The 11,000-nt window shown below is 60.6% G+C and overlaps 2 protein-coding genes across 2 annotated transcripts; one reads left to right on the forward strand and one right to left on the reverse strand.

The window, feature by feature from the left end:
• Nucleotides 1-2,251: 2,251 nt before the first annotated feature.
• Nucleotides 2,252-3,597, forward strand: PTGDR2 (prostaglandin D2 receptor 2; the record flags this gene model as incomplete). Its single annotated transcript, XM_084256009.1, has 1 exon — nucleotides 2,252-3,597. Exon 1 carries the CDS (start codon nucleotides 2,380-2,382, stop codon nucleotides 3,595-3,597), a length of 1,218 nt encoding a protein of 405 aa, XP_084112135.1. The 5' UTR covers nucleotides 2,252-2,379.
• Nucleotides 3,598-5,467: 1,870 nt separating this feature from the next.
• Nucleotides 5,468-10,765, reverse strand: CCDC86 (coiled-coil domain containing 86; the record flags this gene model as incomplete). The annotated part of the gene is made up of 4 exons (XM_084254316.1): nucleotides 5,468-5,587; nucleotides 5,758-5,832; nucleotides 7,247-7,376; nucleotides 9,960-10,765. 4 exons carry the CDS (start codon nucleotides 10,763-10,765, stop codon nucleotides 5,468-5,470), a joined length of 1,131 nt encoding a protein of 376 aa, XP_084110442.1.
• Between the last annotated feature and the right edge of the window lie 235 nt (nucleotides 10,766-11,000).

An 11,000-nucleotide genomic window follows, 5' to 3' on the forward strand; every position in this document is an offset into this window, starting at 1 on the left:
CCACGAGCTGACGGTCTCCAGGCCAGGGATCTGCCCCTCAGTGCCCAGGTAAGGAGGTGGTAGCTGGGCAGCCTCGGTGCCCGTTCTGGACCCACGGGGAAGGGGAGAGGACGGTTAACAGCAGGGATGACCGAGGGCTGGCCAAGACTGGAGGGGCACGCACAGAGGCGGGAAGGGGTAGCTTTTCCCAGGCACTGCTCCACGCCAGGCGCCGAGTGAGCCATTAAAGCTTCTCTTTCCGCGCTCACAGGCGTCTGGGCAGGGGAGGGCTGAGGGCAGCTAACCCAAGTCCGCCCAGCCAGGAGGTCAAGGAGCTGGGGTTCAAACGCGGGTCTCTGCCTCCAGAGGCTCCGTGCTCTGCCACAGCCCCCTGCCCAACAGGACCCAAGTGCTGGGCTCCCTGAGGCTCCTGGGGGGGCCTCTAGGAAGCCAGAAGGACCATCTGGAAGGGTCGCTTGGGCGCAGCAGGACTGGGGTCTCTGCTCACCCGTGGGACTTGGCTCCTCAGGAGTGGGACTGAGGGAAGTTTCACATGCTGTGGACGTGTCCACATCTGCTGGGCATGGAGACCACCCCCCTCTCCTTCCCCCCACCCCAGCAGCTGAGGGGGGTGCAGGGGGGGGGAGTCCCCATGCTTCTCCAAAATCATTTCCTTCTTTGGAAGGTGGGGTCTCATGGGGTCACCACAAAGTGACTGCTCTGCAGACCCGGGCTTAGCATGCGCACTCTCACGGCCCGTGTGCCCAGAGACCCCCTCCCTGGCCTGCAGAGCCCAGCTCCCAGGGGCTCATCAGCCAGAGAAGTTTAACTTGATACCCTGGGAGCTCATCCCACAAGGGACCTGCAGAAGGTGTGGATTTTCTCATCCTGTTCAATGATGTCCCTGGAATGACAAATCCTGAGTGACCGCCTCACCCCCTCTCCCTGCTCTCCCTCCTCCCTCATCATTTGCTTGCAGCAGAGGCAGGGGAGAGAGGGATGAAGGCTGAGGGTGGGAGGCTGCTCCTCCACCTGTCTGTGTGGCTCGCGCGGCTTGGGACATGACTTCACCCCCTGAGCTTCACTGTCCTCACCTGTAGACTCGGATGGAAAGGGGCCTCCCTGGTGGTACAAGGGGTTAAGACGCAGCCTATGAAACAATCTGCAGCCGCTGCAGCACGAGTTCAACCCCCGGCCAGGGAGCAACCCACAGGGCACAGCAGACCTCGCCTGTCTCGCCCGCTGCTCCCCTCAGCAGTGTATGTCGTCAGTCTGCCTGTTTTGCTCCCCGCTCTGTCTCTGGTGAATCCTCTCACCCCCCGCACCTCTGGCCTGTACCCCAGATCTCATATGCATAAATAAATAAATCTTAAAAAAAAAAAAGAATCAGGTGGAGAGAGCCGTGAGCAAGACACTATCAATGTAAAGGGCTCACCACAGTGCTGGCGTGTTGGGGGACCTGAATCCCTGGCCCCTACTCCTGTCCCCAACCTCTCACAGGTGGCCCCCAACATCCACCAGCTCTACACCCAACAGGCTCGGGATCTTGGGGAGGTGATGGGCACAGGTTGTGGGGTGTCTGCCGGCTCCCAGAGCTGGGCTTCCCCAGGGCGATCCGCTTAGTGGGTGTGCGCGCTTGGTGGGTGTGAGTGGGTAAGTGAACGAACAGGATGGGTTTCCTGAGCAGCCGAGTGGCTGCCCCTGGGCAGAGAGAGGGCTTTTGTTCCCCCAAGCCTCCCTCATCTCCCTAACCCTTCCCCCCAGAACCCCAATCTGGTAGTTCCTCCTGCCCAGCTCTCTCCTCTTATCTTATTTCCTCTCCCCTATCAGAGCAGGGGCTGGCTCCAGTGTTTGCGGTCAACACACCCAGCCAGCCGCCACTGTGGGAGCGGAGGTCCTCACAGAGGATCTGCACAGAGGCAAGATGGGGTGGGGGGGGTCAGGGGGGAGGTGGTGCTGTGGGTGGGGAGGGGCAGCATTCCTTAAAGGCTCGGTCTCCTCCCTCTAGCCTCATCCCCCAGGCCAGTCAAATCCGCCTGCCCCTTCGGTGGGGCCCCCGTCAGGCCCTGTCAGGACTGGGGAGAGGAGCCCCGCGGGGCTGGCCTTCCTATTTTCCCATTCGATCCATTTGCTTAAAACAATCACAGCCACACTCAAGTGGCACTTACTGTGTGCCAGCCCGTTCCAGACGCGCAGCTGTATTCGTGCATTTCACTTCCCATTAATGCATCCAGCGCCTTCCCTGGGCACAAGGGAGCCATCACCCCACCTTCCTGCCGCGTCCCCGATCCCCGGGGGTGTCGTCTATAACATCAGGGGCGGGACGGGCGACTCCCGGGAGGGCCCCTTGCCTCCGGCCCGGCCGCCTCAGCAGCCCCTTCTCGCCGCTGCAGGGCCGCCATGTTGGCCAACGCCACGACGAAGCCTCTCTGCCCGCTTCTGGAGCAGATGAGCCGTCTCCAAAGCCACAGGAACTCCAGCATCCGCTACATGGACCACGTGTCGGTGGTGCTGCACGGGCTGGCGGCGCTGCTGGGCCTGGTGGAGAACGGGCTCATCCTCTTCGTGGTGGGCTGCCGCATGCGCCAGACCGTGGTCACCACCTGGGTGCTGCACCTGGCGCTGTCCGACCTGCTGGCCGCCGCCTTCCTGCCCTTCTTCACCTACTTCCTGGCCGTGGGCCACTCGTGGGAGCTGGGCACCCCCTTCTGCAAGCTGCACTCGTCCACCTTCTTCCTCAACATGTTCGCCAGCGGCTTCCTGCTCAGCGCCATCAGCCTGGACCGCTGCCTGCAGGTGGTGCGGCCCGTGTGGGCCCAGAACCACCGCACGGTGGCCGCAGCGCACAAGGTCTGCCTGGTGCTCTGGGTGCTGGCGGTGCTCAACACGGTGCCCTACTTCGTGTTCCGGGACACCATCCGGCGGCAGGACGGGCGCACCATGTGCTACTATAACGTGCTGCTCCTGAGCCCGGGCCGGGACCGCAACGCCACGTGCCACTCGCGCCAGATGGCCCTGGCCGCCAGCAAGTTCCTGCTGGCCTTCCTGGTGCCGCTGGCCATCATCGCCTCGAGCCACGTGGCCGTGAGCTTGCAGCTGCGCCACCGTGGCCGCCGGCGCTCCAGCCGCTTCGTGCGCCTGGTGGCGGCCATCGTGGTGGCCTTCGTGCTCTGCTGGGGGCCCTACCACATCTTCAGCCTGCTGGAGGCGCGGGCGCACGCCAACATGGCGCTGGGGCCACTGGCGTGGCGCGGGCTGCCCTTTGTCACCAGCCTGGCCTTCTTCAACAGCGTGGTCAACCCGCTGCTCTACGTGTTCACCTGCCCCGACCTGCTGAGCAGGCTGCGGCGCTCGCTGCGCAGCGTGCTGGAGAGCGTGCTGGTGGACGACAGCGAGTTGGGTGGCTTGGGCAGCGGCCGCAGGCGCCGCGGCTCCTCCACCACGGCCTCGGCCGCGGCCCTCTCGCTGGACGGCCGCCGCCTGCCCTCGTTCGGCTCCGCACGTCTCCTGGGCTGGCTTCGGGGCGGCCGCGACGGGTCCAAGCAGCAGGGGCGGGCCCCATCCCAGGACGAGACCGGGCCCCTGAACCAGGAGGCGCTGGGCACCCCTTCTGATTAGGAGGCGCCGCCCGCGAAGGCGAGGCTCCCCGGGAAGGCGAGGCTGGACCGCGGCTGGGCGCTAAAGCATCCTGCAGACACCCGCATTGAGAAGCAGCTATCGCGCCGCCAGCCCCAAGGGGCGAGTCCGGTCTAGGGATCCGCGTTTTCAAGTACCCAGGGTGACTGAGTCCTTCTTCAGAAACAACGGGAGTTACGCCGCGTGACTCAGACTTGTATGAGTGGCCCTGGCGAGCCTGTGGAAGTGCAGCCGGGCTCAGGTGGCGCGGGCGGCGGGGCTGGATGGGCCTTTCTGACAGCTTCCAGGACGTCAGGGCCTGTGGTCCGCGGACCACGCTGGAGCAGCCCAGGTTGACTCATGACTTCTCCACTAGGGTAGCGGATTTCCTGGAGCTCAGTGACACCTGGCGATGGGGGGTGGGGTGGACATTAAACCCCCGATGTAGTTTTGGGATAGCAATGTGGGAAATGCTTGGGGACACGGTTCCACTCCAGCCTCTTCACACACACATTTACTCACACCATACACATTTTACCCCGTAATCTCGAGGGGCTCGTTTTATTAACCCCGATCTTTACAGAAGAGCAGAGTGAGGTGCCTGCTTACCTAAGGGTCGTACGCTCATTGAGTTTAAGAAGTGAAAGACATCCGACAGCCCCAACAGACTTAAGAGATAGCTGCATCAGAGCCCCTGCTGTGCCCTCTGACCAGCATTGCCCAAAGTGCACTTACAAGGTGGAACGAGAGGAGTCTGGGAAAGCTGGGTCTGTGCCACCGGCCTCCTCAGAGGGTCCTGGCCTTGGTGTTTGAATATGCACTGCAGCCTCCCAGGCCAGAGCAGGACACCTGTGCGGGCGGGGGGAGCTGCCGGGTGGGCTCAGCACCTCCGCAGCAGCCACTTCCCGGCCACACACGGGCAGAGCGGCTGTCACTTCCACTTTGCAGATGGAGGGGCTCCTCGTACTTGCTACTGAACCCCGCCTGCCTGTCTCTTCTACCTGCCCTGGAGCTGGGGACAAACACTGCTCCATTTTACCTCTGCCTCCCTGGGGCTGGCACAGAGCGGGTGCCGGCAAATGCTGGCGGGTGTGTGTGTGTGTGAAATGTTAGCGGAAGAGGCAGAATGGGTTTCTTGGGGCGAGTGCTCCTGAGGCCACCCCAGGACTGGCCCTGCAGGCTGGCTGGCGAGCTTTGTACCCTGTCCTCCCAGCGCCAGCAAGGCCTGGCCCCTGGAAGCGCCCGGAACCGATGTACATCAGCTGGCTGTGCAGACATCCCCCCAGCGCCTCGGCCCTGCTCCCACTTGCCACCTGATACTTATGTATTTGATGTGTTTATTGTGTTTTGCCATCAGAATGAAAGCTCCTTGGGGGCAGGGACTTGTCCGCTGTCCGAATTGTGCCCGTGCTGAATAAATACTTCCGCTGTAGACGGGATGGGCGTGAGTCTGGCACAGGAAGAGGCAGCTGGAGAGAAGCCCCATCCGAGCTGGATTCCTGACTGCCGCCTCCTGGCCTGGGTTGGAGCCAGGACCTTAAGACAGATCATCCACGTTTCGGGGAGTCCCTCTCCAGTCACCAACTCCCTGAAGAACTAGAATTTACTCCTCTTGGCTTGAAGGCACTTGGAGAAGGAGGGGAAATGAGGTGTTGGGTTTTTTTTGGGGGGAGGGGAGGAAGCCGAACTTCTTTCCTCCTCCAGCTGCTGCCAGGTCCCAGGCTTCCCTCTGGATCTTTGTCCCAAAGACCTGCCCAAAAGCTCTCAAAGGCTCTGAGCCCCCCTGGGGGAGGGTGCTTGTCTCAGAGCCAGCGTTGGGGTGCCAGTCTGACAGCCGGGGTGGCTGGCCACCGAAGGCCTGGGCGTCCCGAGCTCAGCTCTTGGCTGCTGGCCGCTGGGGCGGCTGCTTCTGCAGCAGGGCCAGGGTGTCCCGCTTCTCATAGGAGCGCAGCTGCTTCTTCTTCGCCCTCTTGATCTTCGCTGGGTTGCGGATCTGGGGGTGGTGGGAAGGGAGGGCATTAGTGTGGCTGGACAGTCCTGCCGGCGCCCCAGGGAAAGGGAGGCCACTGTAGGAGCCTGGGAATACCACAGGGGCCCGGGGCGCAAGGCGTCCTGCACACAACGCTCGGCCCGGTGGCGGGACCCCGGGGAGGGAGCACTCACCACTTGAACGACCTCTGCCTTGCGCTCATTCTCCAGGCGGCGTCTCAGGTTCTCGGCCCGGCGCTCCTTCTTCTCCTGGAACACACCGGGGAAGGGGCTTTCAGTCTTAGAGCCGGACGGTCCTAGTCTCAAGGCCCCAGATGACTGGGAGCTGGCAGAGTACCAGGGAGGAGGGAACCCCAGCTCCTGGTTTTCCTGGCGGGGGGTGGGTAGAGGGCTAGCTAGGAGCCATTCTGAGCCCATGGCCCATTCTGGGTCCATGGTGGCAAGTTCCTGACTCTCCCCGAGAAGATGGACAGGCAGCTGAGGACAGGGGCTTAGACAGGACTGGGGGATGGCGGGTGCTAAGACACCGAGGGCTCCCAGGCTGGGAATCAGGCACACGCTGACAGTGAGTGGCCCCTCTGATCCCCCTCATCAAATGCCAGGGAATCTCTTGGGAGTCTCCCTGTCTCCCCCAAGCCCCATGCCCCTAGAATGCAAGGCCAAGGGTGAGGGTGGGCTGAGGTTTGCCTGGGTGCAGGGCTGGAAGGGTGGAGGCTGCCGAGAAGAGGCTGGGGACTCCTGAGGAAAGAATGAACATGTACAGGGCCTGATAGTACCACCCCCCGGGAACACTGCATGGGGGACAGAAGCCCGTACTTCAGCAATGCTGACAGCCAGGCCTGGTGGGCAGGACATTTGCTTGGGGCCTTTGGCTTTGGCAACCCGGGGTAGTGGGGGTGACCTGGGCCCTTGGGCAGAAAGGAGAAGTGAGATGTGGGCTCCCAGAGTCAGGGAAAGGTCCGGGCCAGGGGCTGGGCAGAGGTGCCTCTGAGGGCATGTGAGGAAGTGAGTTGCCCAAGGAGTCAGGGCCACACAGGAAGTGAGAGAAGGCCCCAGCACACGCAGCAGCCCACTACCCACAGGTCATCGGTTGAGCTGGGGAGACTCAAAGCAGGGGACAGGTGAGCCAGTGGCTGGGCCTCCCGCCATCCCCTACTCAGTGGCCCATCTGGGGCCAGGTATTTGTCTCCTCCTGGGTCCCTGGGCCCACTAGTGACTCTCACTGATAACCCTGGTGCTGGTGGGCAGTCACTGGGCAATGCCACCACATACTTTCCCTGATGCTGCCAGCTGGGGCTTCCTGGAGAAACAGGAGGTTGGGCCGAGTCTCTAATGGGGCATTTTTGGCCCTGGGTGAGCTCGAGGGAGAGAATGGCAGGAGTGCAGGCTTGTTCACCTTGCTGGGTGGTGGCAGCTGCTTCTTGGAGGACGACAGCAACGTTACTCAGGATGAGTCCTTCCAATCTGTCAGCCTTTCTGCCCCACAGGGACCCCAGGTCACCTGGATGCTCCCCTGGGTGTTCCTACCCCGTGGTCCCTGAGAGCACTCCCACTCTGGCCGGGCTCCCCCCTACCCAGGTAGCCTTGCTCTGGGCATGTGGGTGAGTGTCCCTGACCCCCTGGCCTGCAGTGGACAGGCCAGCCTGGCTGTCCGGTCTCTTACCTGCCGGCGCCGTGCCTTCTCCTCCTCCAGGTGCCGGGCAAAGTCCTTGGCCTGCTTCCTTTCCTGCCGATCCTGCATCTTCCGCTGCCAGGACGAGCGCAGGGGCTTATCCTGAACCATCTGGGAGAACCTGGATGGGGAAGAACAGGTTCTTATAAGGCCCAGCTCAAGGGCTTCTCCCCAAGCACCCAGCCTGTACAAAGACAGTGTCTATGAGGTAGCCGCTAGGCATGATGGCTCTTGTGTATTTGAAAGGTGGCTGGTATGAGGCAGAAATGATTTTTTAATTTTAATAAATTTAAATCGCCATATGTGGCTGGTGGGGCTGTGCTATTCCAGAGCACTGGTTTACCTGGGAGTTGAAGGACAGGCCCGGCTTCTGAGACCTAAATCCATCATTACTATGTGGGGACCTTGGACCAGGTGCTCTCCCTGGACCAGGTGGTCTCAGCACAATTTTGTGTTACATGGAAACAAGAATTGGTCCCAACCCAAAGGGGGTTTGGTGGACTCACTTAGATGTGGCCCAGGAAACACTCCACACACTGCTCTGTACATACTAGGTGCTCAATAAATGCCACCCTTCAGAGAACGGCCGTGAATCCCAAGGAGCGCTGTGCAAAGGTGGCATCAGGTATAAGCATGGAAGGCGGGGCTGCAGCCAGATCCCCTTTCCTGGGGCACCTCCCGCAGACCGTGCCTCCACCCCACCCGAGCTCTCTCGCCACTAACCCCACCAGCCGAAGCTCCTTCTTCAAAGGTCCCAACATCAATCCACCGGCCCTCTGGCCCTTCACCCACCCAACAGAGGCTTCCAGAGGTGTTTTAATTTTACTGCAGCGTCTCTGCTTTCAGCCCTGCCATCTTAGGTGGGCCACCCCCTGGACCCCCCACAGAGCCCAGGTTTTCTTATGAGTAAAATGAGTCAAAACACCTGCTGCTGGGCCTCCCCCGTGGCGGCGCAGCAGGTTGAGTGCAGTGCTATGAAGCTGTCTGCAGGGTTCTATTGCTGGCTGGCCAGGGAGATACCCACATGGCACGGCAAACCTCTCCTGTCTCGCCTGCTGCTCCCCTCAGCAGTGTCTTCAATCCATCTGCCTGTTCTGTTCCCCACTCTGTCTCTGGTGAATCCTGTCACCCTACCGTGCCTCTAGCCTATACCTCAGTTCTTGTATAAATAAATGAATCTTAAAAAAAAAAAAGGGCCTCCCCGGTGGCGCAGTGGTTGGGCGCTGGGTTGCGAAGCTGCCAGCAGCCTCTGCAGCACCAGTTCGATCCCCGGCTGCTCCCCGGCCACTGGAGGAGGGTCCCACATGGCGTGCAGACCTCTCCTGCCGCCCGCTGCTCCCCTCAGCAGTGTACCTCGGTCCTTCTGCCTGCTCTGCTCCCCGCTCTGGCTCTGGTGAATTCTCTCACCCTCCCGCGCTTCTGACTGTACCTAGTGCATGTATAAATAAATAAATAAATCTTTAAAAAAAATTAAAAAAAAAATAAATTTATCTTTCAAAAAAAAAAAAAAAACCAAAAACACAAACCCCTGCTGCTTTCTGGGGCTGATATGCACATCGTGTGCACATGATGTGATAACACATGCCCTTCCCTGTCTGAAGGCTGGTCCCCAGGCCGCCTTTACTCGGCAGCATCCCATTTACCTGGTGCTGGTGAGTCCTCCCTGGGAACTGCAGATTTATTTATTTATGCATACAAGAGCTGGGGTACAGGCCAGAGGTGTGGGGGGTGAGAGGATTCACCAGAGACAGATGGGGAACAGAACAGGCAGATCGACCGAAGTACACTCCTGAGGGGAGCAGTGGGCGAGACGGGAGAGGTCTGCTGCACCATGCAGATTGCTCCATGGCCGGATGGGGATTGAACTCATGCTGTGGATTGCTTCATAGTGTGTGGTACTTAACCCCTTGAGCCACCAGAGAAGCCCCTGAACTGTAACTTTAAAGGAAAGGACGTGATGTAATGAAACCAGGTCCTTGAAAATCCTGCTTTCCTCAGGATTTTTTTTTTCTTCTTACTGCTATAGTTAAGCTACAATAGGGAACTCTTCCAGGCCCACTATACCTTTTGTTACAAAGGTGAGTAACTGTAACAGGTCGTAGAGGGTAAAGACCTCACCAAGTGTCAAGTAAGGGCTGGTTAACTTTCTTCCACCTCCCTCACTGAGACAGGGCTGACAAGGGAACACGCCTTTTGAATGACTATGTAGGAGGGACCACAGGGACCCGAGGAGGAAGCATCAAGAGTAACCTTTGGGTGGGCCTCCCTCGTGGTGCAAGGGGTTAAGCACAGCACTGTGAAACTATCCAAAGCCTCTGCAGCATAAGTTCGATCCCCAGCCAGGGAGTCAACCCACATGGCACAGCAGACCTCTCCCGTCTCACCCGCTGCACCTCTCAGCAGTGTATTTCGGTAGATCCATCTGTTCTGCTCCCCACTTTGTCTCTGGTGAATCCTCTCACCCCCACACCTCTGGCCTGTACCCCAGTTCTTATATGCATAAATAAACACATCTTAAAAAAAGAAAGCGTAATCTTTGGGGCCATGGTCTCAACTTCCTGGGATCCAGGGCATTTTACTGCATTCTGTCAACTACCGGTTTGTGTGACACACCCACCGATGTGAGCTATCTCGAACCCAGGGGTGCACCAGGCCCCTAATATCACAGAGAACCCCCCACCGGCCCAGCTGTCCCTCACTTCACCTCTTCTTGGAGCGGTCCTTCCACACTCTCCCTGACTTGGGCTTCCCCTTCGGAATTACAGGAACCTCCTCCTCCTTCAGTTTCTTGGACGCGGGAGCCACAGCCAAAGAGCCTTTTCGCTTCTTTGCCCCGAGGCCATCTCTCACGGTGTCCCCTGCCGCAGGTGGCTTACTCGGCTCAAGCGGCTTACTCGGCTCAAGCTGACTCCGCGGGGAGCCTGGTGACTGGGGTGTCAGTTCCTGTAGCGGCCGCGAGGGCTCCGGACCCAGCGCTTGCTGACCGGGGTAAGGCTCAGGAGATCCTGGGCCCGGCTGCAGCTGATGTCCGGGGCAACCCGGAGCCAGCTCCTCCTTACTCTGGATCAACTCCGAGCTCGGTTCTTCTTGGCCCAGGGAGAACTTCGGTGATTCGCCGTTTGGCTCTGGCTGAAGTGGAAGGGATTCTGGATTCGGCTGTGGCTGTCTTCGGGGCGACCGCACGCCAGGATCCTGGTGACCCTGGAGATAGCAGATCTCCTGGGGGCACTCTGGGTCCGGCTCTGGCTGCCTCCGGGGGGACCCCAAGCCAGCATCCGGGTGACCTGGGTGCCGCGGACTGGGCGATCCCGGGCTAGTCTCCAGCTGCTGTTCGGGGGACTCCGGGATAGGCTGCAGAGCGCCGTGAAGAGACCCGGGCTCCCTCGTTTCTTCAGGGTTCGACTCGACCTCCACCAGGGCCCGTCGCGCTCGTGGAGCTGCGGTGGACTTCTCGGGGGACTCAGGGTTTAGTCCTTCCAGGCGCCTGCTGCGCCTCCGCGGCGTGTCCATGGCTGGGCCGGAGAGTTCCCAAACCTGAGCCCACGTGCAGCCTCCGGCGCCCGGGACTACGGCGCCGTCTTACGACGTCAGGCGCCGTCTTATGACGTCGAAGCGCCGCGCCCGAGGAGGTGTGGTGGGGCTGGTGGTGGCGAAGGGGCGGGGCCGCCGCCCGAGGGGGCGGGGCTTGACCGGCGCGTGCGCAAAGCTCTGGGGCGCGTTTCTTGAGTTTGGCGAGTCCTGGCTT

The sequence above is a fragment of the Talpa europaea genome (genome assembly GCF_964194135.1).
Source record: "Talpa europaea genome assembly, chromosome: 1".
NCBI classification, from domain to species: domain Eukaryota; kingdom Metazoa; phylum Chordata; class Mammalia; order Eulipotyphla; family Talpidae; genus Talpa; species Talpa europaea.